We start from the raw sequence: 25,663 nt of genomic DNA, 5'->3' as shown, positions 1-25,663 counted from the left end.
GACATGGCCTCTGGTCATGTTTTTTCAATTCCATATGGGGGCAGCATTTGGCTTTTGTCCATGTAAGCAGTTTCAGCTGCTGTTAAAGCGCTATATAAATCAATATGTATGTATTGTATTTTGGACAGCTGCCCTCATTTCAAGCTCATATAACTTTAGACGCATATAACTTAGGAATTAACTCTTTTTTTCTGATGAAAAATAATCTAAGGTTTCTTACACTGAATTCCATGTTTATGTAGTCCTAAAACTCAATATTTTGTGGGTCCTGCAATTTGAGTGAAAATGACAAAAACCCTGGCACTGGAGTGGACACATTTTTGCACATAATCTGGCAGTGAATGAGTTAAGCAATTCCAAATAAAATGACTTAAAGTGTCGTCACTTACCTCACAGAGAGAACCAAAATATTCAGCCACACGCCGACTGCACTTGAAGGTGAGTCCTACAGATGTGAAAACAGATTAAGATTATTTTCCCTTTAAAACGTGGGCCGGGCAGTCGTCACCAGGATGCCTTCTTACTTTAAAGTCCATCTTGCTGAGAAGGGCCACCTCGATGCTTTTAGCCGAGAGCGAAGAGAAAAGAGCGGAGAAGGAACGATTCTTGGCTGAAAGTTTCCCTCAGACGAAGACCTCGGATCTGACAGTCCAACAACTCCAGGTACCGAGACGACGACCCCTGCATCTTGAGTCAAGCCGTCGCTCACATCTTCTTCCTTTGCAGGAACTGTGTAAGGAGCTACACAGAAAAATTGATGTCACCGATGAAGCTCGCTATGATATAGCGTTGAAGGTGGACAAAAATGAAAATGAGGTAAAATATATTTAACAAAATAAAAGATTTACACAATATACCATTTGAAAAGAGCTAATTATTATTAATAAATAAGCCCACAGTTTCCCCACACAGCTGATTTAAAAGCAGCAGGTGGGTCCCTCATGTAGAAAATTCACACGATTGTGTGACCCACTTAGTGAGACGAGGTCATCTCCGGCTAAGCTTAGAATGGCACGTTGCAAATGAGTTAACATTTTACAGAATGTATTTTACCGCCGTCATCACATCGCATGCCACCGTTTAGTCTCGTGCGCAGGACAAACGTAACGACCATTGAGTTGCTGTGAGGGTCCACATAACTAAACGAAAAGTCGACCGGGAATCCCATAAATACATTTAAAGCCTTGTATTAATTAAACAGATTGTGAATATAGCACAACTGTTGTGAGCAAAAAAATAAATAAATGGATGGCAAATACTGTACATGCTGTATTGTAGTGTCTTGTGCCTTTAAGAGGTGGGGCTTGTATCTGGGCGTGAGCTGTGGCCGAGAGCAGTTTTTTACTTCTTTTCAAAGTTCAGTAAATGACTGATAGGGGTGTTGTATCCGTGGCTCCACTTTCCCACATCCAAAAGCACAATAAATTAAACATTTAAATACAACACAAGTGAATTAAAAACACAATAAATTAAGATTAAAATTAAAATTAGATAAAATGAAATAAAAGGAAAATAAAGTAAAATAAAACAAAACACAATAAAATAAAACAAAAACAAAGCAAAAAATAAATAAAAACAACATAACATTAAATTAAAATTCAACAAAACAAACAAAATAAAATAAAAAATAATAAATTAAGATTAAAATTAAAATACAACAAAACAAAGAAAAACAAAAGAGTCCATCCATTCATAGGTTGGATTTAAATTAAAATTAAAAATGTAATTAAAATTCAACAAAACAAATTAAAATTAAAATTAACAACAACAATAAAAATAAAAATAAAAATAAATTTAAAAATAAAACAAAACACAATAAAATAAAACAAAAGCAAAGCAAAAAATAAATAAAAATAATAAAACGTTAAATTAAAATTCAACAAAACAAAATAAAATTGAATTAAAAAACACAATAAATTAAGATTAAAATTAAAATTAGATAAAATGAAATAAAAGGAAAATAAAGTAAAATAAAACAAAACACAATAAAATAAAACAAAAACAAAGCAAAAAATAAATAAAAACAACATAACATTAAATTAAAATTCAACAAAACAAACAAAATAAAATAAAAAATAATAAATTAATAAATTAAGATTAAAATTAAAATACAACAAAACAAAGAAAAACAAAAGAGTCCATCCATTCATAGGTTGGATTTAAATTAAAATTAAAAATGTAATTAAAATTCAACAAAACAAATTAAAATTAAAATTAACAATAACAATAAAAATAAAAATAAAAATAAATTTAAAAACAAAACAAAACACAATAAAATAAAACAAAAGCAAAGCAAAAAATAAATAAAAATAATAAAACGTTAAATTAAAATTCAACAAAACAAAATAAAATTGAATTAAAAAACACAATAAATTAAGATTAAAATTAGATAAAATGAAATAAAAGGAAAATAAAGTAAAATAAAACAAAACACAATAAAATAAAACAAAAACAAAGCAAAAAATAAATAAAACCAACATAACATTAAATTAAAATTCAACAAAACAAAATAAAATAAAAAATAAAATAAAATAATAAATTAAGATTAAAATTAAATACATACATACTAATTAAAATACAACAAAACAAAGCAAAACAAAATACTCCATCCATTCGTAGGTTGGATTTAAATTAAACATTTAATTAAAGTTCAACAAAATAAAAATAAAAATAAAAATAAAAATAAAAAAATAAATACAAATACAAATAAATTAAAATTCAACAAAACAAACCAAAACAAAACACAATAAAATAAAACAAAAGCAAAGCAATAAATAAATAAAAATAATAAAACATTAAATTAAAATTCAACAAAACAAAATAAAATAATAAATTAAGATTAAAATTAAATACATACATACTAATTAAAATACAACAAAACAAAGCAAAACAAAATAGTCCATCCATTCGTAGGTTGGATTTAAATTAAACATTTAATTAAAGTTCAACAAAATAAAAATAAAAATAAAAATAAAAATAAAAATACAAATACAAATAAATTAAAATTCAACAAAACAAAACAAAACACAATAAAATAAAACAAAAGCAAAGCAAAAAATAAATAAAAATAATAAAACATTACATTAAAATTCAACAAAACAAAATAAAATAATAAATTAAGATTCAAATTAAATACATACATACTAATTAAAATACAACAAAACAAAGCAAAACAAAATAGTCCATCCATTCGTAGGTTGGATTTAAATTAAACATTTAAAGTTCAACAAAATAAAAATAAATTAAAATTCAACAAAACAAAACAAAACAAAACAAAATAAAACAGTCCATCCATTCATAGGTTTGATTTCCATATCAGAAAGAAACCTATGGTCTTCACCCCCTTAACCCCCCCCAAAAAAATCCCTTGGTGTGCACCATAGCAAAGGCACAACAACGAACAATGAAATCATCAATAAATGTCTTGGCCATAGATTGAGTCACTGAGACAGAAGATCGTCTCACTGAAGGGGTCCCGCCGTCCCAGCTTAAAGAGAGTGAAGAAAACTACAGCAAACTTGCTGGGTGCCTACTCCGACCCTTCTAAACTCATGAAGGCTGATTTCAAGACCAATCTGAAGACCGTGAAGAAAGAGGATGAAAAAGTAAGATTTAAAGCTAATGACGTATGACGAGGAACTACAGGAAAGTGTTTGATTATTCAATGTTTATGGTGTACAGCGGGAAGAAGTGATTGACTGGCGTAAGAATGTGGAGGCCATGTCCGGAATGGAAGGCAGGAAGAAGTTGTTTAACTCTGGACAGTAGATAAACTCGTCATCATAATTGGTGAGTAGGTATGAATGAATAATAATTTGCGACATAAAAAATATAAACACTCTGAGCCTCTTAAAGTAGTTGTGAAACTCTTTGTTCCTATTTTTATTTTATTTTTTACAGATTTGGCGCATTATTTTGAATGATGAATGAGGTTTTTAGCAATTTGGACAATTGCGATTAAAACATGGCACCAAATTTCCCGCTTCATTTGTTTTCTTTTTTGTTGCCTTGTACAGTTTTGTCAAATTTTTGAAACAAATTAAACAACATCATTACCCAATTAACTGATTAACTCATTTGCATTAAAAACTGGGATTAAAATGAAGTAATTCATTCACTGCCATTCCCGAATGTATTTGGGGATTGAAAGGCATGACGTGGAGCGCCTTTCACAAATTTGTTCGAGGTTTAGGTTTTTCTTGCAGGGGGTGCCGATAAAGCGCTGTTTAGAACTCTGGCAACGTTTTTCCCTTCCACCAGGGGGCAGAATTTCCCTTTTGTCCGTGTTAGCGCATTGTTACGGTTTTGGCTGTTCTTAAAGCGCTGTATAAATCAATATGTATGGATTGTATTTTTTGTACAGCCGCCCCCATTTCAAGCTCTGATAACTCCAGATCCATATAACTTAGGAATTGACTCTTTTTTTCTGATGAAAGAAGAGAGTCTAAGGGGTTTTATGGTGCATTGATTTTTTTTTTAATGTCGGCCGAAAAGTCAATATTCTGTGGGTCCTGCAATTTGAGTGAAAATGAAAAAAATCTTGGCACTGGAGTAGACACCTTTTTGCACATTGTCTGGCAGTGAATGAGTTAAACAGTATAATGCATTCCCCAATTAACTCATTTGTATTTAAAAAATGAGATTAACCACAAAAATAATTGTTAACAGCATCCCGGTTTGCATGCTGTTCTGCCTTGAGAGTTCTATTTTAGCTGGCCACTCACAGGGAACATAAGGAGTCCTTGACTGTGACCCAAGGGTCCTCCTGTCACTTTGAGACGGACGTCGCTCACCTCAACAGCTTCCTTTTCACACATCAGAAAGGTATGATGATTTTTTTTTTCTTGATTTTAAGAGCAGAGTTTTTGCGGCTTGTGTGTCTTTAATTGAGGGATTGATGCTAGAAAAAAGAAAATTGCTGCGTGTTTGGGTGGAAGGGGTCTTCGTATATGTGACATTGTTGAGGTTTATCTCTTTTCCAATGCAAATAGAAAGTGTTTCAATTTGTTAGCCTGATTGCAGAGTTGCCTCTGTAAAAAAAAAAAAAATAAAAATAATAATAAAAAGAATCACAACATAAACAAAATTGCAAAAAAAATATATACAGTAGTTTATTTTTGTTGCATTTTTTTTAATATTGTGAGTCATCTCAAATGATTTCAGCTACAAAGTTAAATCAAACTGGACCGTAATTATGATTTGGCAACATGCTACATTTTAAGATTCACCGAATCACCTTTCACGCTAACAATTTGTTCAAATGAGACTACAGAACATCATTCACTCATGAGTTTTAATTTTAGAAATCAACAAAGTTGTCTATGTGTTTTTTTTAATGCTGTAATTATGATTCACGCAGACGAAAGGCTTCCGACATGTCAGAGGAGTAAGATACAATTCATTTTGTTATATTATTTCTACTTCTGGTAAACCGTTCACAGTCTAATTTATTTATGTATTTATTTTTTATTTGCCCTTCAATGTCCACTAAAGACCGGTAAGTCCTTCTACTTCTTCTTCTGCGATCTGTTTGGCATTTATACAGACTTTTATACAACCCGTTTAATTTTTGTGCAGAGGAAATCCAAGATTCCTGCATCACGCAAACTGGCCCTGAAGGTATGTTTCATCGTCACAGTGCAATTGATCAATAAGCTATCTGGCTAGCTGGCTGGCTATCTAGCTATTAGCTGGCTGGCTATTTTGCTAGCTACCTGGTTAGCATTCTATTAACTATCTATTAGCTATCTAGCCAGCTTGATATCTATTTGAGTTATTCCGGGTTGAGTGAACGCTGGCGCGTGTGGCTGCCGCTGCTCACCCACAAAAAAAAATGTATCCTGTGACTGTAAAGTGACCTTTAGAGTTTTGAAAGGCGCTTATAAATGATATGTATTATAATTAATAATGAGTCTCACAAGGACTACCCTGACACCTCCAACCCCTTTTTTTTTTCATTTCAGACCAAGATGCTAAAGGTAGCAACCGCAATGTGGGAAAAAGAGCAGGAGACAAAGCGCCAGGAGAGAGAAAGTACTTTGAGCGAGAGAGTTCCCCCCCTGCAGCTGTCCGGGCTGTCAGTCCAGGACCTTCAGGTACGCGTGTGACGTGTCTGGCCTGTCCATCATGTTCCCCGCTCGGACAACGTGTTGTTCTGAATGTTCAGCATGCCGCTGCCAAGTACACTGAGTGTTCATAGTCAGGGGGATGCCTGTCCCTACTGGCGCTGTCGTCGTCGATGCGTACTGCGCGGATTGAATTGCTTATTTGATACTGACACCTTTCAACATTGTCCTTGAGTCTTATTTTTTTCTTTTTCGGACTTGTTTTGGGAATCTCCTATTAAAAAATACAGTAAAGTCTCGTTATATCGATATCGGATATATCGATAGTCCCGGTTATATCGATACTATTTCTATGCACGCACGGAGAAAATTACATGCAAACAGGGTCGGATATATCGATAGTCCCGGTTATATCGATATTTTTTCGGACTCCCTTGAATATCGATATAACGAGACTTTACTGTATTACACTTTACATATTGCTATACTGTAATACAGACCACTCCCCAACTTACGAACAATATACGTTCCGAACGGTCGTTCATAAGTTGAATTTATTTGTAAGTTGATTCAGTGCTATTACTTTGTATGGAATGTATGTTTAAGTATGTTTAACGTTAATATAAGTATGTTTAAAGGACAACTGACGGCTCCGGACAAGTTGCGTCCATAATTTGTAAAATCACTTGAAATGACTTCTACTGAGGGTATTTTACAAAGATTCCACCACATGTAGCTATATTTTACGTTGTAAGACTTGCGCTGAATATTCAGGAAGTCTTGTTTTCGAGTTAGTGGCGTTTCCAGACGTGACGTCATGTCTGCAAAGCCCCTCACCGAGAAAGCGACAAAAGAGGCATTTTGGGTACTTTGTTTGGTCTGAAAACTTCGCGTTGATGGCGAAATTAGAAGGAAAACACATAAATAACGGGCTGGTGAATCTTTGTGTGTTGCACCAAGACTACTATTTGATACTAGCTGACACAAATTCCCAGCAGACAAATCAGCCCATTTCCAACGGAGCTTGTGCATTTTCTGGGACGCTACATTTGAGTCCAGACGCCTCAAAATGACACGGAAGGACTTCTTTAATCAATTGCAAACATGTATGCTTTCCTCTTCAGAACTATTTGAATCATATTCATAACTGGATGAGTTACAAGAAAGCATCTTCTCCGAATCTGAAGCCATTTTTTTTTTTATTCTTGAGCAAGGCAGGACGTCTTTGCGTGATGTCATGAACAAGGGGGTTCTGAAACTGAAACTTTATGAGGTCATTTTGAAGTCGTTTTGGGACAATTTAAGTCATTTTCATTTGTGTTTTTCATTTGACTAAAAATATCAGCCTGCGTGTTTTGCGTATTTTAGATGCTATAAAACGTTTTTTTCTGATGTCAGTTAAGAAATAAAAAAAATGGTGTCGTTTGTCCTTTAAGGCTTGCATAACTAACCTGTATTGTTTGTACAGAAAATAAACATTTAATAAAATACATGCTCTATAAAGATATGTACTACATGTAAAACTGGAGAGAATACGACATATGTTACTACAAAAATGTTCGTATGTACCGTTGTTCATAACTCGAATGTTTGTAAGTAGGGGACTGTCTGTATATTGTGATTTAATTCTTCAATTATATTTGAATACATTATGGGCATCACTTAATACAACAAAAGGATTATGGGGCGGTGCCGATAAAGCGCTGGTCAGACCTATGGCAATGTTTTTTTTCCCTTCCACGAGGGGGCAGCATTTGACTTTTGTCCATGTTAGTACTTTGTTACAGCTTCAGCTGTTGTTAAAGTGCCATATCAATCAATTGTATTGTATTTTGTACAGCTGCCCCATTTCAAGCCCAGATAACCCCAGAATCATATAATTTAGGAATTAACTCTTTTTTTCTGATGAAAGAAGAGAGTCAAAGGTTTCTAATGCTGTATTGGATATTTATGTAGAGCTAAAAGTCAATATTTTGTGAGTCCTGAAATTCAAGTGACAATGACAAAAACCCTGGCACTGGCAGTGAATGAGTTAAATTGCTGATATCATGTGGCATCTTGAGGCAATAATAATGTTTTTTTAACCTCTCAACATTCTTACTTCTCCCATAGGCTCTGTGCAAAGAACTGCACCAAAAAATCGACGTGGTCGATGAAGAGCGTTACGACATCAACTCCAAAGTTGACAAGAATAACATAGAGGTTGAGGAATCTATTTATTTTCGCTGCCGTAGTTCAAGCATTTGGTTGATCACGTATGTTGATTTTGACTTTTTTTGTTTTTTTTGTTTCTTTCAGCTTGAAAATCTCTCAGCTAAGATCATTGAACTGAAGGGTAAAATGAAGCGACCCGCTCTTAAACGGGTGAAGATTTCAGCCGACGCCATGTTGGGAGCGCTGCTTGGTGCCAAGGTCAAAGAGTCTGTGGATTTTAAGGCCAACCTTAAGACAGTCAAGAAGGAAGAAGAGAAGGTAAAATATGTTTATTTGCATCCCAATAATGCAAAGAAGTAAAACAAAGCAGTTGTTAAAGTGATTGGAGGACTTTTTCCTTCTCACGGACAGAAAGAGGAAGTGACGGACTGGCGTAAGAATGTGGAGGCCATGTCTGGTATGGAGGGCAGAATGAAGCTCTTTAACGCTGGCCAGTAGATTGAAAGAAAACGAGTGAGATGGAAAATTAGTAAGCCCACAGTGTCGCTGTGAGTAGCCACCACGGCATATTGGAGTTCATGGAAAGGTGCCCAGAATTCTGTGAGAGTATAGAAATGCCCGGAAACAACGTCATAACTGATATTTTTTTAAAAAGTTTTGATTCAGTCATTAAAGTCAACGTTAGTGGTCAGGCCATGTTGTGATTATATGGCAGCAATCATGTAGTAAAATGTTGATTTTTTTTGTAGGCACAAGGCTCAACAATAGACATCAACAATATATTTTGGATTTTTTTTTTAAGATTTAGCAAAATTTAATCCAAAAATAAATAAATAAACTCACTTTAATCAGTATAAATCAGCCCGTGGTCTTTTTGACTTGTGATGCCTCCAAGGAATATTTGCTTTATTTTATAGTACAGGTAACATCCGACCAAACGGTCGTAAGTCAACATGGTCGTAAGTCGAAATCCATTCAAAATGTTGAATAGAGACTCGGAGGCTAAATTGGATTGGATGTACCTTTATTCGCCTCGCGGTAAATGACTCGCAAAATCTCCCGCCCTCTATGGTGTCATCACGCGGTCGATTGCTGTGCGAGAGTGAGATGCTGGCTGGCTGGCCAAAATTGTGGTACACGTTGGCGGCCTGCTCGCGCGTTGCAGTGGGTCTGGAGGTCGTGGTTGTAAGTATGACTGGTCATGAGTTGAGCTGGTCGTAAGTCGGATGTTACCTGTATTTTGTTTCGCTCGATGATAAACCTATTTGACAACCACATTTTGCAGTCGCATTTAAAACGTTATCGCTCAAAGCATGTGAACCCAAGTACTATAATTTAGTTGTATCTAAGTTTTTTACACTCAACGCATTTGGTGTGCATATTTCTGAGAGTCATGCTAATATAATATCTTGAATTATATTTCATGTTTCAAATTGAGTGTTTCAAGACTAAGAATCATTGGCACTGGCTGTGATTTGCCTCAATTGGCTGCTTCATAGCAATCAAATCAATGCATCAATCGCAAATATCCAAGTATCTTTGTGTATATGCCGATGGTATCAATTTATCTATGAGGCAATTTATCCATCACAATTTTATCTATAAATGGAATCATTTATGTTTTCTGAGGCATCAGTAGTATATATGGCGCGGTATCCCTTGTATTTTCTATGGTAAACAATGGTATTTGTGTATGTTCTAAATTGTGAGGCATTTGTTCAAAGACGACGAAGTAAACAACCATTCCAAGGTAGCTACGGCGTCACCTGGTGGTTAAGCCAGAACGACGGCAATGCTTTGTTATAGCAGCAATTCCCAAAATATATCACTAGGTGGGAGCATCGCCTTGCAAATACTTCAAGGGACCAACCGTTGGGTGTCTTCAGACGGTGAGTAGATTTTCTTTATTCTACTTTTATCAACCAGCCGATTTATTTATTTATCTACATATCTAACTGTCTGTTTATGTATTCATTTACGGTAGTTATCTATCTATCTATCTATCTATCTATCTATCTATCTATCTATCTATCTATCTATCTATCTATCTATCTATCTATCTATCTATCTATGTCTAGGTCTCTATCTATCCATCTAGCTAGCTAGGTCTCTACCTATCCATCTAGCTAGCTAGGTCTCTACCTATCTAGCTAGGTCTCTACCTATCTAGCTAGCACTCTACCTATCTATCTGGCGAGTTCTCTACATATCTAGCTAGCTAGTTCTCTACCTATCTAGCTGTCTACCTACCTAGTTAGCTAGCTCTCTACTCACAAATCTATCGAGGTCTCTGCCTACCTATCTCATTCGCTCTCTACCCACCTATCTAGCCAGCTCTCTACCTACTTATCTAGCTAGGTCTCTACCTATCTACCCACCTACCTACCTATCTAAGTCTCTACCTACCTATCTATCTCGGTTTCTACCTACCTATCTATCTACCTTGGTCTCTACCTCCCTATCTACCTTGGTCTCTACCTACCTACCTACGTACATACCTCAGTCTCTACCTACCTACCAATCTATTAATTAATTTATTTATTGATCAATTCACTTGATATTATTTGCCCTAAGGAACATTTGGTTTGACAACAGAGCAAGTTGGGAATGAATCAATCATTTCAAAATCCACCACGAGGCGCTCTCTCTCTGACCAACCAGCCCATAAATAAGGAGGCGAGAAGAAAGCCTCACAGGTGGACATTTTTTCACACCTCATACACGACGCCGGGCAAGAATGGCGAGGACAGAATGTCTATTTTGGAGAGCCACTCACAAGGGCGCTGGAATCTATATATCCAGCCTCTTTTGTGCCCTTCTCATCTTTGAAAAAGAAACCGGCCTGTCGTTTTGTTATATATTGTTTAAGGTAAGACAAAAAAATATGTATTTTTTTTGACATTCATAGAGTGTCTCCAATGACACCAGTCTTGGTTTAATCTTGACCATGTTTTTCTTAATGTATTAATTTGATTAGTTATGTTTGAGATCAAGTATTGACGTCATTTGAATATCTTCAAATATTTTAAGGGACATGTTTGACCTTGGCACAAAAGTCACGCCTCGTCTATTAAATATTCTTGGAATGTTTTTCAATGTTGTCTTGACAGACGGAGACACAAGAAAAGCTGAAATGTCTGATGCGTAAGTGTCACTCAGCTTGATTGTAATATTACTCACGTTTGAGATTATGTGATGTTGAAAAATGAACAAACTTTTGCCTTTTCCCCCTCCATGAATCAATGTCACCTTCTGCTTACGTACACAGCGCTTCAGTAAGTCCAAAAGCCATATATAACATCATAAAATCATTTTACTTAAAAAGTGATAACGCGTCTTTATTATTGTTTATTCCAGAGACCAAAAATATCCGCATCGCGCAGACTGTTTTTGAAGGTAGGATGACTCACGTTATGCTCATTTGTTGGCCGGCGTGTGATTGATATTCCAAAATACTGTGCGATCAGACCAAAATGATCAAGAAGGCCATGGTGATGCTGGACAATGACAAGCAAATGAGACAAGATGAACGGGAAAGAATTCTTACAGAGAGAGTTCCAGAACTCCAGATGTCAAATTTGTCTACACAAGAGCTGCAAGTATGCTCCTCTAGATTCAAAACAATGAACTAATCATACCATATTCATATTATCATATCATATTCATTCATGCACCAATCATGATGATCTGAAACAAGATCACCAGATAAGCCGTCTATTGTCGTAAACGCTGTCCCTGAAACGGTTAACAATGGTGTCTTACAGACTCTTTGCAAAGAACTTCATCAAAAGATTGACACTGTCGACGAGGATCGTTATGACATTGCTTTAAAGGTGGCCAAACATGACATTGAGGTATGTGAGCAATGTTGTTTTGTTGTGAATGGTATCAACTTCCAGTATCAATGGCATCGATTTCCCTATCTGGGTTGTCACTGCTATTTATCGATGGTATACTATACAGAATATTCTCTTCACTCATTTTATTCCCCAAAACTCCCCAACAGTTTTGTAATATGGTATTTTTGTATGTTTTTTTTGGGGTATAGGGGTGGGGGCTGTTATTGGAAGTTTATGCTAATTTTTTCATTCAATAATTTTTGAATTTATTTATGATATCAATTAGTGTAAATGTAGACTTATGATAATTATATCAAACAAAATATTAATACATTATGTGGTATCCATTGTATGTATTTATGGTATCGATCGTACCCATGGATTTTATAATTGCTTCCTTTCAGTGATATCAACAATATTGAATCCGTGGTATCCATCTATCAATGATATGCTGTATATCGCAAGTACAGTATGTACAGGTAACATCCGACTTACGACGGAGTTCTGTTCCGACCAAACGGTCGTAAGTTGAAACCCATTCAAAATGTTGAAGAGACTCGGAGACTAAATGACTTACAAACTCCCCCTCTTAAAATGTTAAAAATAGGGTCTGGAGGTCATGGTCGTAAGTATGGATGGTCGTAAGTCAAGCAAGTCGGATGTTACCTGTATAGTACATCTTATCAATCAATTAATCAATTCTTGTACTATCCGTGGTATTGATCAAGGGATTAATGGTTTCTACTTATAGCATTGAGATATTTGGCAGTATCTGACGACTCATTACTCAAAATGCTTTGACGGCCTTCCTGATGTGTTGTAAGCACTTTTAACAATCGCAATTTTCAAACGACTGTCAGAATTTTTTTTCTCTTGGAGATTATAGCACATTTTGGTCCAATTTGTATAACTTGGCGGGACATAAGACCAGACAGTTGGATTCTTGAAACCATAGCAGTGGCTCGAAAACAACACGTGTGTGTCCCAGGTTATTTTTGACAAATTATTATGAAGAGTCTTTTCTTTTGAGTGTATTTTCTTTTGGGGGGGGTATGGATAACAAAAAGGTGAGGGACCTATCTCAGAAGATTTACGAGTTGAAGGGCAAGATGAAGAGGCCGAACCTGAAAAGAGTGCGAGTGTCTGCAGACGCGATGTTGGGAGCGCTGCTGGGCTCCAAAGTCAAAGAGTCTGTGGACTTCAAGGCCAACCTCAAGACTGTAAAGAAAGAGGAGGAGAAGGTGAGGGTTTGTCTGCAAATGTAGTCATTTTTAAATTGAAATTCATTACAGCACATCATTTTAAATGTTTCATGAATAATGACTAAGTAAAAATGTTTACCTTACAGAAAGAGGAAGTGACAGACTGGCGCAAGAACGTGGACGCCATGTCGGGAATGGAAGGCAGAATGAAGCTGTTCAACGCTGGCCAGTAGATGACAAGCTTGTCGTCTTTGTAAAATAATTTGCCACTTTTCGAGGAACATTTTCAGTCATCTTGCTCATCTGTGGAGGGAAATTGTAGGAATTGCATCTGTGTGGTCCTTCTCTGTAGGAAGAATAACATAAGAGTGTAAGGATAACATGTGAATCTTAGTTTTCATTTCAACGGTAAGCAATAGCAGTGGATTCAGAACTTCACGTTATGTGTAAAAATTTGAATTGAATCCGGATGATAAAGTCATAAAAAGGTGAATATTTGTGTATTGCTTCTTTTTAAGCCGAGTTTTCAGTTTTGTTTTTTATTTCAAGATGGCTCTGCGAGAGTGGCTGCCTTTCCAGCAGCTCCTGCATTTTATTTTTCTACTTCTTTCTTTCCTTTCCTAACTTTGCTGCTGTGAAATGTAAATTTCTCAACTGCAGGACGAATAAAGGTAGATCCAATCCAATCCAATTTCTACCGATGAAGTGAAACAAATTATATTACGTACTGTTGCCAATTGTAAACATTGGGGGAAATTTGAGCCACTTAGAAATATAACGAGCTCACTCAATTTGTGTTATTTTAAGTAAAGTACAGAAAGAAAGAGAGCAAAAATACATATCGTTCTTTTTTTCAATCTTTTTTGACGGACACTTCACACATTCAAACAGCGGGATAGGAGAAAAAAAAGCTAAATGTTCAAAATCATTTAATATTTACCCTCTTTAATTTCCAATTTCTCAGCTTTGGTTGGATCACTTTAGAAAGGTTTGATTGCTATGAGAATTTGTAATGATTTTGAATAAAGCGAAAATAATCGAAACAGAAAAAAACATATTTGTTCGTTCTAACTTTCCGCCATTTTGTTTCAAATTGATGATGTCAGCGTTTCAAACTAATGTTACAATTAACAACAAATACTGGTAAAATAAACTTCAAAAACCAATAAACTACCAAGAGGGAGCCTTACATTAGCTTTACTAAACCTAACTAAACTAAATCTTTCGGTTGTTGGCGCCATGACACAACTCTTCCCCTTTCCTCGTCGTCTCCCCCATGGCGAATTCATGTGGGCGTAGTCCTCCTCTAAATTCGGGCATGACGCACCCGTTGCGGCGTTATTTGGATTGGACCAGTGAGCTGTCAATCACCGTCATCATTCAGGCGTTTTCATGGCCGGGCTAAACACTGTCAACATCGTCGCATCTACGTTCCCACCGCTTTTAAAAGCCACATAGGGTAAGTCGACTTGCTCGCAATACTTTTTTTAAATGCATGTTGTGTGTTTTAAACCTCTCGGGTGCTTGTTATGTTGCTAACGTGCGTGGGGTGCTTTTTGCATCTGGGTGCAAAAGCAGCCATGTCTGTTGTAGTAAATAAAGCCTTGGGAAACAAAACCTCAAAGATGGTGGCGATAACGTCAAATAAGTTCTTCGATGCATGTACTAAACGTGACGACAAGGGAAATATTGCTTCATTTCCTCATATAGAAAGGCTAATAATAGTACAGAAGGTTCACTTCCAGCCACCCGAGATCAACTTTAACCTTTAGGCATCCATCAAAATTGAATTTGAGTTACGAAATATCGGGAATTTTCCCAAAAGCTTCTCATTAGATTTAAGAAGACTTTATAGGAATGAAAATAATTGTATAGGAATGCAGACAAGACTTTTCAGTCAATTTTTAGATATTTACACGTTCATTCAGGTTTAAAATGCTAATGCTATGTATTTTGGTGCCTTCATGCACACTAGGAACACATGCTGGACATATTTTTTTCCTTAAAGGACAACCGACGTCACTTTTTTGTGTCCTAACTGACATTAGAAAAACGTTTTATAGCATCTAAAATACCCAAAACGCAGTATATTTTTATTCCAATGCAAAACACCAATAAAAATGACTTAAAGTGTCCAAAATCTGCAAAAAATTTAGCTGCAATTTGGGCATTTTCAGAAAGTCCCTCCCCCTTGTTCGTGGCATCACGCCAAGACGTCTTGCATTGCTGGAGAATCAAAACAATGGCTTCAGATTCGGAGAATATGCTTTCTTGTTACACATCCAGTTATGAATATGATTCAAATAGTTCTGAAGAGGAAAGCATACATGTTTGCAATCGATTAAAGAATTTATTCTGTGCCATTTTGAGGCAACATTGGGGGGAAATGTATCACCCAAAAAGAGGCAGAAAATGGCGTCCAAGCTCCTGTGAGGAATTAATCAGCCCGTTTGGACAGGCTGATAAATTCCTTTCATGGAGCTTGGTCGCCCTCTTCTGGCGGCTTTTTGGTGCAACACGAGGTTTTCAGACCAAACAAGCATTGACGTAATGGAAGGACCGCTACAATGCGTCTTTTTTTTTTCGGTCAGGGGCGTTCATTTTGTGACGTCACGTACGGACTCGTCACCAACTCAAAAACAAGACTTCCGGAATATTCAGCACGAGTCTTAAAACGTAAAATATAGCTTTATGCGGTGGAATCTTATTGAAATACGCTCAGTAGAAGTCATTTGAAGCCATTTTACAAATTATGGACACAACTTGTCCGGAGACGTCGGTTGTTCTTTAAATGAGGTTGTTTTGTCAAACAACTGAATATAAATATGCTGCTAATGCATTTCATGGGAAATACATACATTACTACTTATGTTAATTATGCTATGATTTTTTTTTTCCAAGTCCAGCCATGAACTGTAACAGGTTTGACAACCATCACTGAGAATCTTCAAACGACCGATAATTCACTGAGAAATGTATTTGCTGTACAACTCTAATTTCAACTCTATTGTAACTAACTTCCTCATTTAAATGTTATTTATGTATTCAGGGTTGTGGTACCTGAGATGTCCATGTACAAACTCTTTCTACTGAGACATGGGGAGGGGACATGGAACCGGGAGAACCGTTTCTGCAGCTGGGTGGACCAGAAGCTGAGCGAGGACGGCGTGAAGGAGGCCCAGGATTGTGGCCGGCTCCTGAAAGAGTTGGGCTACAACTTAGACCTGGTGTTCACTTCCATCCTCAGTCGTTCCATCCAGACGGCCTGGCTGGTCCTGGAGGCTATGGGGCAGGAGTGGGTCCCCGTGGTGAAGTCGTGGCGGCTCAACGAACGCCACTACGGAGCCCTGATTGGCTTGAACCGGGCGGAAATGGCCGCCAAGCACGGGGAGGAGAAGGTGAAGCTGTGGCGGAGGAGCTACGACATCACACCGCCTCCGATCGACGAATCGCATCCGTACTTCAGTGAAATCTACACCGATCGCAGATACAGTACGTGTGACGTGGAGAAGGAGAAGCTCCCCCGAGCGGAGAGCCTGAAGGAGGTGTTGGACAGGCTGCTGCCATATTGGGAAAGCACTGTGGTACCGGAGATCTGCCAAGGCAGGACGGTGCTCATTGCGGCTCATGGGAATAGCTGCAGGGCCTTGCTCAAACACCTGGAAGGTATGCTACGCTGTTGACACACTCGGGGGCTTGATTTACAAAAGATTAGCATGCGCAAATGAAAACATGCTCATATACAAAGATTAAAGGACAACCGACGTCTCCGGACAAGTTGTGTCCATAATTTGTAAAATGGCTTCAAATGACTTCTACTGAGCGTATTTTACAAAGATTCCACCGCATATAGCTATATTTTACGTTTTAAGACTCGCGCTGAACATTCAGGAAGTCTTGTTTTTGAGTTGGTGACCAGTCCGTACGTGACGTCACTAAAGGAACGCCCCCTGACCGAAAAAAAAAGACGCATTGTAGCGTCTTTCCATCACGTCAACGTATTTTGCTGTATTGTTTTTTTTTTTTTTTTTTTTTGAAACCATGTCTTACACCCAAAAGCAGCACCAGCAGAGGGAGGCAAACTCCATGGAAGGAATATATCAACCTGCGGAAACGGGCTGATTCATTCCTCACCGGAGCTGGTCGCCATTTTGTGGCTCTTTTTTTTGTGAGAGATTGTCCCCCAATGTTGCCTCAAAACGGCCCAAATAAATTCTTTAACCGATTGCAAATATGTATGCTTTCCTCTTCAGAACTATTTGAATCATATTCATAACTGGATGTGTAACAAGAAAGCATCTTCTCCGAATCTGAAGCCATTGTTTTGATTCACAAGCAATGCAAGACGTTTTGGCGTGACGTCACGAAATGGGGGCGGGACTTTCTGAAAATGCCCAATTCGCAGATCATTTTTTTTTGCAGATTTTAGACACTTTAAGTCATTTTTATTGTTGTGTTTTGCATTTGAATAAAAAATATCATACTGCATATTTTGGGTATTTTAGATGCTATAAAACGTTTTTCTGATGTCAGTTAAAAAACAAAAAAGTGACGTCGGTTGTCTTTGGTTCTTAACTGACATTAGAAAAACGTTTTATAGCATCTAAAATACCCAAAACACGGAGGATGATATTTTAGGTCAAATGCAACTTTGATTCCAACAGGGATTTCAGACAAGGACATCGCCAGCGTGAGTTTGCCGACCGGGATTCCTGTTTTGCTGGAACTTGATGCGCAGCTGAAACCCGTGAAAGGCCGTCAGCTCCTGGGAGACCAGCAAAAAATCCAGGCGGCCATTAAGAAGGTGGAGGATCAGGGAAAAGCTAAAGCCTCAACGGGATAGCACGTCTTCATGTGAGAATTAAGAAAACTGACAGTGATTGGAGACAAGTTGAAAGCAAAGAGGAAGTCTTAATGTGAAAGGAACGATAGTGTCGGTCAGACCTGCCACTGTGGACGAGATGCTTTTAGGTTCCTCGTCTCGGAACTGACGACACTGATGCGTTTTGGTCTCCCAATCGTTCAAGCTAAAATGTGATGAGGAATTTATTTTACCTCTTTTGTAACACGAGTTCCGTTCATTTCACCACTTCAGGGATGCATCTGGGAAATTAAAAAAAGGGCCAAATTCTAAAATGGATGGACCCCGATTTAACTAGATTGCCGAAGTATCCAAAACGGATTGAAATTTACCAAAATACATTCATTGGAGCATGATATTCCTAAATTTCAAAGGAAAAAAAACATTATTTGAGAAAAAAAATCTATTTTTTTCCTAATATATCGACAATTTTAATTTAAAGGACAACCGACGCCTCCGGACACGTTGTGTCCATAATTTGTAAAATGGCTTCAAATGACTTCTACTGAGCGTATTTTACAAAGATTCCACCGCATATTTTACCTTTTAAGACTTGTGCTGAATATTCACGAAGTCTTGTTTTCGAGTTGATGACGACTCCTCACGTTAACGTCACTGAAGGAACGCCCCTGACCGAAAAAAGGACACCTTGTAGCAGTCCTTCCATCACGTCAACGCATTTTGCTGCACTTTGTTTGGTCTGAAAATGTCATGTAGCACCAAAAAGAGGCAGAAGAGGGCGACAAAGCTCCGTGTAAGGAATTAATCAGCCTGTGGAAATGGGCTGATTAATTCCTTACACATAGTTTTGTTGCCATTTTCTGCCTGTTTTGGGTGCGACATCCCCCCCCCACCCATTGCCTCAAAATGACACGGAATAAATTCTTTAATCGATTGCAAACATGTATGCTTTCCTCTTCAGAACTATTTCAATCATATTCATAACTGGATGAGTAACAAGCAAGCATCTTCTCTGAATCTGAAGCCATTGTTTTGATTCTCCAGCAATGCAAGACGTCTTGGCGTGACATCACGAACAAGGGGGCGGGACCTTCTGAAACTGACCAGTTCCGGTTTCAAATTGAATTACTTTTTAGACACTTTAAGTCATTTTTATTGGTGTTTTGCATTTGACTAAAAATATCATTCTGCATGTTTTGGGTATTTTAGATGCTATAAAAAAACGTTTTTCTGATGTCAGTTAGGAAACAAAAAAGTGATGTCTTTAAGAGACACTAGTGTAGCAGATGCGTGAGGTGGTCTTGTTCCTGTTTTCTTTGATTTTATTTTGGAAAACAAAAAATGCTTAAAAGGTACTTCCGAGTCAATGAATCGTACTGTATGTCTTCCAACAGCACCATTTGATCATGTAAAAGGAATCTGTTACAATTACGCCTGGCTGCTTACTATTGCTTTTATTTGGTATGCACTGGAAAAGGGATTGATACTGTAAATGATCGGGATTTAGGTGGAAATTATTCATCAAAAAATATTTTTTCCACAGAAAAAAAAGGTTCTGCTGTAGCATGTTAAGTTCTCATGGAAAATGAGTCAAATGGTAGGAACCACTGTCGTGTTTGTCGAGAACTGATTCTTTTTTTTGTTAATGTTTTTGGTTTTGTCTTTTGTGGGGCAAATAAAGGTTACATAAAAAAAAAACAGTTTCATTCATTAAAAAAAAATACTTGTTTTAGCTACATTTTGGTCACACTTTGGTTTCACTTTCTTCTATGCTATCATAATTTCAATACATATACAGTAAAGTCTCGTTATATCAATATTGGTTATATCGATAGTACTGCTTATTACGATACTATTTCTATGAACGCAAGAAGAAAATTTACATGTCGCAGGATCGGATATATCGATAGTCCGGTTATATCGATATTTTTTCCGACTCCCGAGAATATCGATATAACGAGACTTTACTGTATGTCATATATACTGTATCACAATACTGCATGAGCGAAAAGCTATTAGCTATCTATTTGCTACCTATTAGCTATTTATTTGCTAGCTATTCGCTGGCGAATGGCTATTCACTGGCTATTGGCTATCTGTCCGCTGGCTAATGGCTATCTATTCGCTCACTAATGGCTATCTGTTTGCTGGCTAGTAGCTATCTAGTAGCTAGCTGGTAGCTATCAATATGCAATATCACAACTTCCAAGATGTACAACCTGGAGCTCCTTGAGACACTTTATGCAAAAAGCTATCCATTCCATCAAGCCATCAACAACCATCACAAAACGACTTTATTATATAGTACAGTTTATTTCTTTAATTATAATACCATAGCATATTTATTATACATAACATAAGGTATATTTTGTGTATTTTTAAGGCTTAGACAATTAGTAGAAAATTATGTTTTATGGGGACCTGGGAACAGATTATTCTCATTTTAATGGTTTCCTATGGGACATTAATTTTTGGGATGCACACTTTTCGCCTTACATACTCTGTCTGGGAACCAATTAAATTCGTAAGCCAAGGTATCACTGTATATCAAAAAAAATGAATCCAGATAAAGCTTCTAAGCATTTTAGTTTCTGTAGTGGAGTTGAATGCTGTAAAAAAAAAAGGGAAAAAAGGGGTGGGGGAGTCATATGAAGAAATCCAAAGAGAAGCATGCAGGCGGGGCTGATGCTTTCACTTAAAAAAAACAACCTCAGCTTGCTCTCCTGCTCTTGTTTTCAAACTGGAAACTGCTCACTGTAGTTAGCTGTTTGGGTAAGTCTCCTTTATGGTCCATTCCGATGCTTTTTAACTGCTTTGTCGAGGTTAATAACTCTGCTTCCGGGTCGAGTATACGCTGGCACGTTTTGGCTGCCGCTGCTCGCCCGCAATTATTTTTAGCTTCTCCTTAGCTTTTTATCATTTATTATTTTATTCATTGTTTTATTGTTCTGTGTATTGTTCTTTTAATTGTAAAGTGTCCTTGAGTGTCCAAAAAAGGACACTCAAGGACACTTTAATTTTTAAAGAAATTAAATGTATTATTATTATTATTATTATTATTATTATTATAACTCAAACTTGTGCCAATGTTATTTTGCCTTCCAATTTCAAACTCTTATACAATATGCATACAATATTTCATTGCCACTCAAGTTACCCATTATTGACCGTCTAAGTGATGACTACGACAAATCGTGTGCAAGGAGTGATTAATCATAATAATTAATAATAATTGATTTAAAAATAACTGAAAATATCACACAAAATAAGAATAATAAAATGGCCACCCTGCTCGGAATAAATAATTCACTTAAAGGACAACCGACACCATTTTTTTTTTGTTTCCTAACTGACATCAGGACGTTTTATAGCATCTAAAATACCCAAAACACGCAGTATGATATTTTTAGTCAAATGCAAAACGACAAAAAAATAACTTAAAGTGTCCAAAATCTGCAAAAAAATTAACCCGGAAGTGGTCAGTTTCAGAAGGTCCCGCCCCCTTCTTCGTGTTGTCACCCCAAGACGTCTTGCCTTGCTGGAGAATCAAAACAATGGCTTCAGATTCGGAGAATATGCTTTCTTGTTACTCATCCAGTTATGAATATGATTCAAATAATAATAAAGGCATATCCAATCCAATCCAATCCAATCCAATCCAAATAGTTCTGAAGAGGAAAGCATACATGTTTGCAATCGATTAAATAATAATAATAATAATATTCCATGCCATTTTGAGGCAATAGGGAGGGGGATGTAGCACCAAAACAGAGGCAGAAAATGGCGACAAAGCTCCGTTTATGGAATTAATCAGCCCGTTTCCACAGGCTGATTAATTCCTTACATGGAGCTTTGTTGCCCTCTTCTGCCTCTTTTTGGTGCAACGCAGTTTTCAGACTAAAGTACAGCAAAATGCATTGACGTGATGGAAGGACTGCTACAATGTATTTTTTTTCCGTCAGGGGTGTTCCTTCAGTGACGTCACGTACGGACTCGTCACCAACTCAAAAACAAGACTTCCTGAATATTCAGCGCGAGTCTTAAAACGTAAACGATAGCTATATGCGGTGGAATCTTTGTGACTTACACTCAGTAGAAGTCATTTGAAGCCATTTTACAAATTATGGACACAACTTGTCCGCAGACGTCGGTTGTCCTTTAAAGGTAAAAGAGGGCCACTTGGGATTGACTGTGTGTGTGTTATCCCCTTCAAGATGGAGTGGACGTGGAGTGTTTGGGCTTTCAAAGCGCCCGCTTTCTTGTTTAACAGTAAATCCACCATGGGTTGTTTAGACTCACATGACCACATCATCCCTCCCCCCGTCCCTCAACCTTTTTTGGTGCTTTGAATGTTGGTGTTTTTTTGGTGATTATAATTTAACGTTATAATTGTTTTCATTATATTGCTTTGTGCATGAGATATGTTTCATTCATGAAAATATTGATTGATTTGTGAGCTCTGTGCGACAATGAATGCATGCCAGTTATTCGGAGGGAGTGTCCGGATTGGAGGCTCAAAGGAAAAAAAAAATCCGTGATGATCCGTGTTGATGGCGAAATCAGAAGTAAAACACATAAAAAACGCGATGGCGAATTGTTGCGTGTTGCACCAAGACTACTATTTGATACTAGTTGACACCAATTCCCAGCAGACAAATCAGCCCATTTCCAACAGAGCTTGGGCGCCATCTTGCGCATTTTCTGGGACGCTACATTGGAGTCCAGACTGCTCGAATTGATCCGGAAGGACTCCTTTAATCGATTGCAAACATTTATGCTTTCCTCTCCAGAACTATTTGAATCATATTCATAACTGGATGAGTAACAAGAAAGCATATTTTCCGAATCTGGAGCCATTGTTTTGATTCTAGAGCAAGGCGAAGACGTCCTGGCGTGACGTCACGAACAAGGGGGCGGGACCTCCTGAAACTCGCCATCTCCGAGGTCATTTTGAAGTAGTTTTGGAATACTATAAGTCATTTTGATTTGCGTTTTTCATTTTTTTGGGGGGTAATTTAGATGCTATAAAACGTTTTTCTGATGTCAGTTAGGAAACAAAAAAATGGTGTCGATTGTCCTTTAAAACCTGTCTCAAAACTCACTTTTACTGTATACAATAAAGTTCTGTAAACATTTTTTTTCACAATTTTAGACGAATTTCACCATTTTTGACTTAGCATGATTCTGACTTGATCTTGGTTTCACTACCTGGTGCTTTCTACTATCTTTGTGACTGCTTTATTTCCTGTATAGGATAGTTTGTTCCAGCTTCAGCTATTGTTAAAGCGCTATATAAATCAATATGGATTGTATTGCATTGTATAATTCTTCAACCCACCATTCATTGACAATACAGACGTCTCATTAGCCTCCCTTTCATACTTTCAGTCTCCCGAGGAAACATACGGAATGTGGATTCACGACAATCTAAATGGAAAGTAGTTATTTTGGGACCGTCACTTTGATATTTTGCAAGCGTAAACGCTGCTCTCCATCCATGGCCCTGCAGCTTTGGCCAGAGTTGGGATGGGAGAACAACAAGGGCGGCTAGCATGCCTGCTTCCTTATAAGGAGCCAGATGATGGGCTGCGCTGTTCTGTCAGCAAGAAAATAAATTGCAAGGCCAGTGGTTCTCAAATATTTCACCATCCCTAAAAATTCTTAGCGTTCTAAATTAATACATCATCACCGAGAAGGAAATATATTGGTATAGATTAAAAAGTCTCATGGTTTTATTTAATATCGTCGTAAGCCCCTGTGATGTTTGAATACTATATAAAATGGCATTTTCTGTTTAGCTCTCTCTTGTTTCTATTTATAATTGTATTTTATTTATTGTATTCTATTTGTGATTGTATTTTATTTATTATAGTACATATGCTTGCCTGTGACTGTAAAGTGTCCGCTTAAAATGAAATGTCTTCTTCTTCTTCGTATTCTTCTTCTTCTTCTTCGTATTCTTCTTCTTCTTATTATTCGTATTCATATTCGTATTCGTATTCGTATTCTTATTCGTCTTCTTCTTCATCTTCTTCTTCTTCGTATTCTTCTTCTTCGTATTCTTATTATTATTATTCGTATTCTTATTCGTATTCTTATTTGTATTCATATTCTTATTCGTCTTCTTCATCTTCTTCTTCTTCTTCGTATTCTTATTATTATTATTCGTATTCTTATTCGTATTCTTATTTGTATTCGTATTCTTATTCGTCTTCTTCGTCTTCTTCTTCTTCTTCGTATTCTTCTTCTTATTATTCATATTCGTATTCTTATTCTTATTCTTATTCATCTTCTTATTCGTCTTCTTATTCGTCTTCTTCATCTTATTCTTCTTCGTATTCTTATTATTATTCGTATTCGTATTCTTATTCGTCTTCTTATTCGTCTTATTCTTCTTCTTCGTATTCTTCTTCTTATTATTATTATTATTATTCGTATTCTTATTCTTATTCTTCTTATTCTTCTTCTTCTTCGTATTCTTATTATTATTCGTATTCGTATTCTTATTCGTCTTCTTATTTGTCTTATTCTTCTTCTTCGTATTCTTCTTCTTCGTATTCTTCTTCTTATTATTATTCGTGTTCGTATTCTTATTCTTCTTATTCTTCTTCTTCTTCGTATTCTTATTATTATTCGTATTCTTATTCTTCTTATTCTTCTTCTTCTTCGTATTCTTATTATTATTCGTATTCGTATTCTTATTCGTCTTCTTATTCGTCTTATTCTTCTTCTTCGTATTCTTCTTCTTCTTCGTATTCTTCTTCTTATTATTCGTATTCTTATTCGTCTTCTTATTCGTCTTCTTATTCGTCTTATTCTTCGTATTCTTCTTCTTCGTATTCTTCTTCTTATTATTCGTATTCTTATTCTTATTCTTCTTATTCGTATTCTTATTCGTCTTCTTATTCGTCTTCTTATTCTTATTACAAAAAAAATCACTTGTGGCTGTTTTTTTTTATTCTTCTTTTACTGAACAGAGTTTTCAAGTAACATAATTTCTTGTAATCAGAATAAAGTCTTTATGAAAAATAAATAAACCCATTTTACTAAAATGTTGTCTTCATACAATCAATAATCGGTTTAAAAATGCAGTTTTCATATTGTAAAAGCGCTTTGGTAAAAAAAAAAAAAGACCAAAATACATTGAATTAAATGTCATTAACTCAGCTAACACTAATTAATTAAAAAATAATTACATTAAAAATGTGTTAATTAAATTAAAATAAATTTAAAAAGTGTGGTGGACAGAACTAACTCCCCCAAAAATATTATTAAAAAAAGTGAGCTGGACAGAAATTACCCCTCAAAAAATGTACCGAAATAATGATTCAAAGTGTTTTTCTACTTCTTTCTTTCCTGTTCTCTTCCTTTCATAACTTTGCTGCTGTGTTACTTCCGGGTATAGCACTTTAACAACAGATGAAGCTGGAACAAAGCGTTAACATATATGGCTGTCTAGCTAGTTAGCTAACTGTCTAGCTGGCTATCTATTAGCTATCTGTTAGCTGGCTGGCTAGCTTTCTATCTATTTGAGTTACTTCCGGGTTGAGTGAACACTGGCGTATGTGGCTGCTGCTTCTC

At 36.5% G+C, this 25,663-nt stretch overlaps 6 protein-coding genes across 10 annotated transcripts in view; 5 read left to right on the top strand and 1 right to left on the bottom strand.

Moving 5' to 3' along the window:
• LOC148897547 (uncharacterized) overlaps positions 1-13,278 on the bottom strand; it is a 33,457-nt gene extending 20,179 nt beyond the window's left edge. The window contains 3 exon segments of the mRNA XM_088995838.1: positions 390-445; positions 525-741; positions 13,183-13,278. The gene's annotated coding sequence lies outside the window, so the exon portion shown is untranslated.
• On the top strand, positions 385-4,105 carry LOC148897549 (troponin I, slow skeletal muscle-like). 2 transcript variants are annotated; one of them, XM_088995848.1, is made up of 6 exons: positions 385-438; positions 532-663; positions 727-816; positions 3,435-3,605; positions 3,682-3,789; positions 3,901-4,105. In XM_088995848.1, the coding sequence occupies exons 2-5, from the start codon at positions 559-561 to the stop codon at positions 3,766-3,768; spliced, it is 453 nt and encodes a 150-aa protein (XP_088851974.1). In that variant the 5' UTR covers positions 385-438; positions 532-558; the 3' UTR covers positions 3,769-3,789; positions 3,901-4,105. The 2 variants fall into 2 exon arrangements, with proteins under 2 accessions (XP_088851974.1, XP_088851973.1); XM_088995847.1 differs by having other exon boundaries at positions 399-438; positions 532-816.
• Positions 5,477-8,848, top strand: LOC148897548 (troponin I, slow skeletal muscle-like). 2 transcript variants are annotated; one of them, XM_088995850.1, is made up of 6 exons: positions 5,477-5,497; positions 5,578-5,619; positions 5,964-6,095; positions 8,178-8,267; positions 8,364-8,537; positions 8,631-8,848. In XM_088995850.1, exons 3-6 carry the CDS (start codon positions 5,970-5,972, stop codon positions 8,715-8,717), a joined length of 477 nt encoding a protein of 158 aa, XP_088851976.1. In that variant the 5' UTR covers positions 5,477-5,497; positions 5,578-5,619; positions 5,964-5,969; the 3' UTR covers positions 8,718-8,848. The 2 variants fall into 2 exon arrangements, with proteins under 2 accessions (XP_088851976.1, XP_088851975.1); XM_088995849.1 differs by lacking the exon at positions 5,477-5,497 and having other exon boundaries at positions 5,557-5,619.
• Positions 11,459-13,542, top strand: LOC148897546 (troponin I, slow skeletal muscle-like). The gene is made up of 6 exons (XM_088995851.1): positions 11,459-11,494; positions 11,577-11,615; positions 11,687-11,818; positions 11,984-12,073; positions 13,126-13,299; positions 13,407-13,542. Exons 1-6 carry the CDS (start codon positions 11,462-11,464, stop codon positions 13,491-13,493), a joined length of 555 nt encoding a protein of 184 aa, XP_088851977.1. The 5' UTR covers positions 11,459-11,461; the 3' UTR covers positions 13,494-13,542.
• A 726-nt stretch (positions 13,543-14,268) lies between these two features.
• bpgm (2,3-bisphosphoglycerate mutase) lies at positions 14,269-19,796 on the top strand. 2 transcript variants are annotated; one of them, XM_088995845.1, is made up of 3 exons: positions 14,269-14,719; positions 16,310-16,926; positions 17,794-17,923. In XM_088995845.1, the coding sequence occupies exons 2-3, from the start codon at positions 16,326-16,328 to the stop codon at positions 17,865-17,867; spliced, it is 675 nt and encodes a 224-aa protein (XP_088851971.1). In that variant the 5' UTR covers positions 14,269-14,719; positions 16,310-16,325; the 3' UTR covers positions 17,868-17,923. The 2 variants fall into 2 exon arrangements, with proteins under 2 accessions (XP_088851971.1, XP_088851969.1); XM_088995843.1 differs by lacking the exon at positions 17,794-17,923 and adding an exon at positions 17,925-19,796 and having other exon boundaries at positions 14,351-14,719.
• A 968-nt stretch (positions 19,797-20,764) lies between these two features.
• Positions 20,765-25,663, top strand: part of LOC148897544 (uncharacterized) — a 27,092-nt gene continuing 22,193 nt past the window's right edge. For both annotated transcript variants that reach the window (XM_088995840.1, XM_088995839.1), the window contains exon 1: positions 20,765-20,854. The gene's annotated coding sequence lies outside the window, so the exon portion shown is untranslated. The remainder of the gene's footprint in view (positions 20,855-25,663) is intronic.

This window comes from Hippocampus bargibanti, linkage group LG05 (genome assembly GCF_051943395.1).
Source record: "Hippocampus bargibanti isolate YZ-2025 linkage group LG05, ASM5194339v1, whole genome shotgun sequence".
Lineage (NCBI taxonomy): Eukaryota > Metazoa > Chordata > Actinopteri > Syngnathiformes > Syngnathidae > Hippocampus > Hippocampus bargibanti.
The sequence above is the reverse complement of the archived record's forward strand: the minus strand, read 5'-3'. Positions and strand labels throughout refer to the sequence as shown.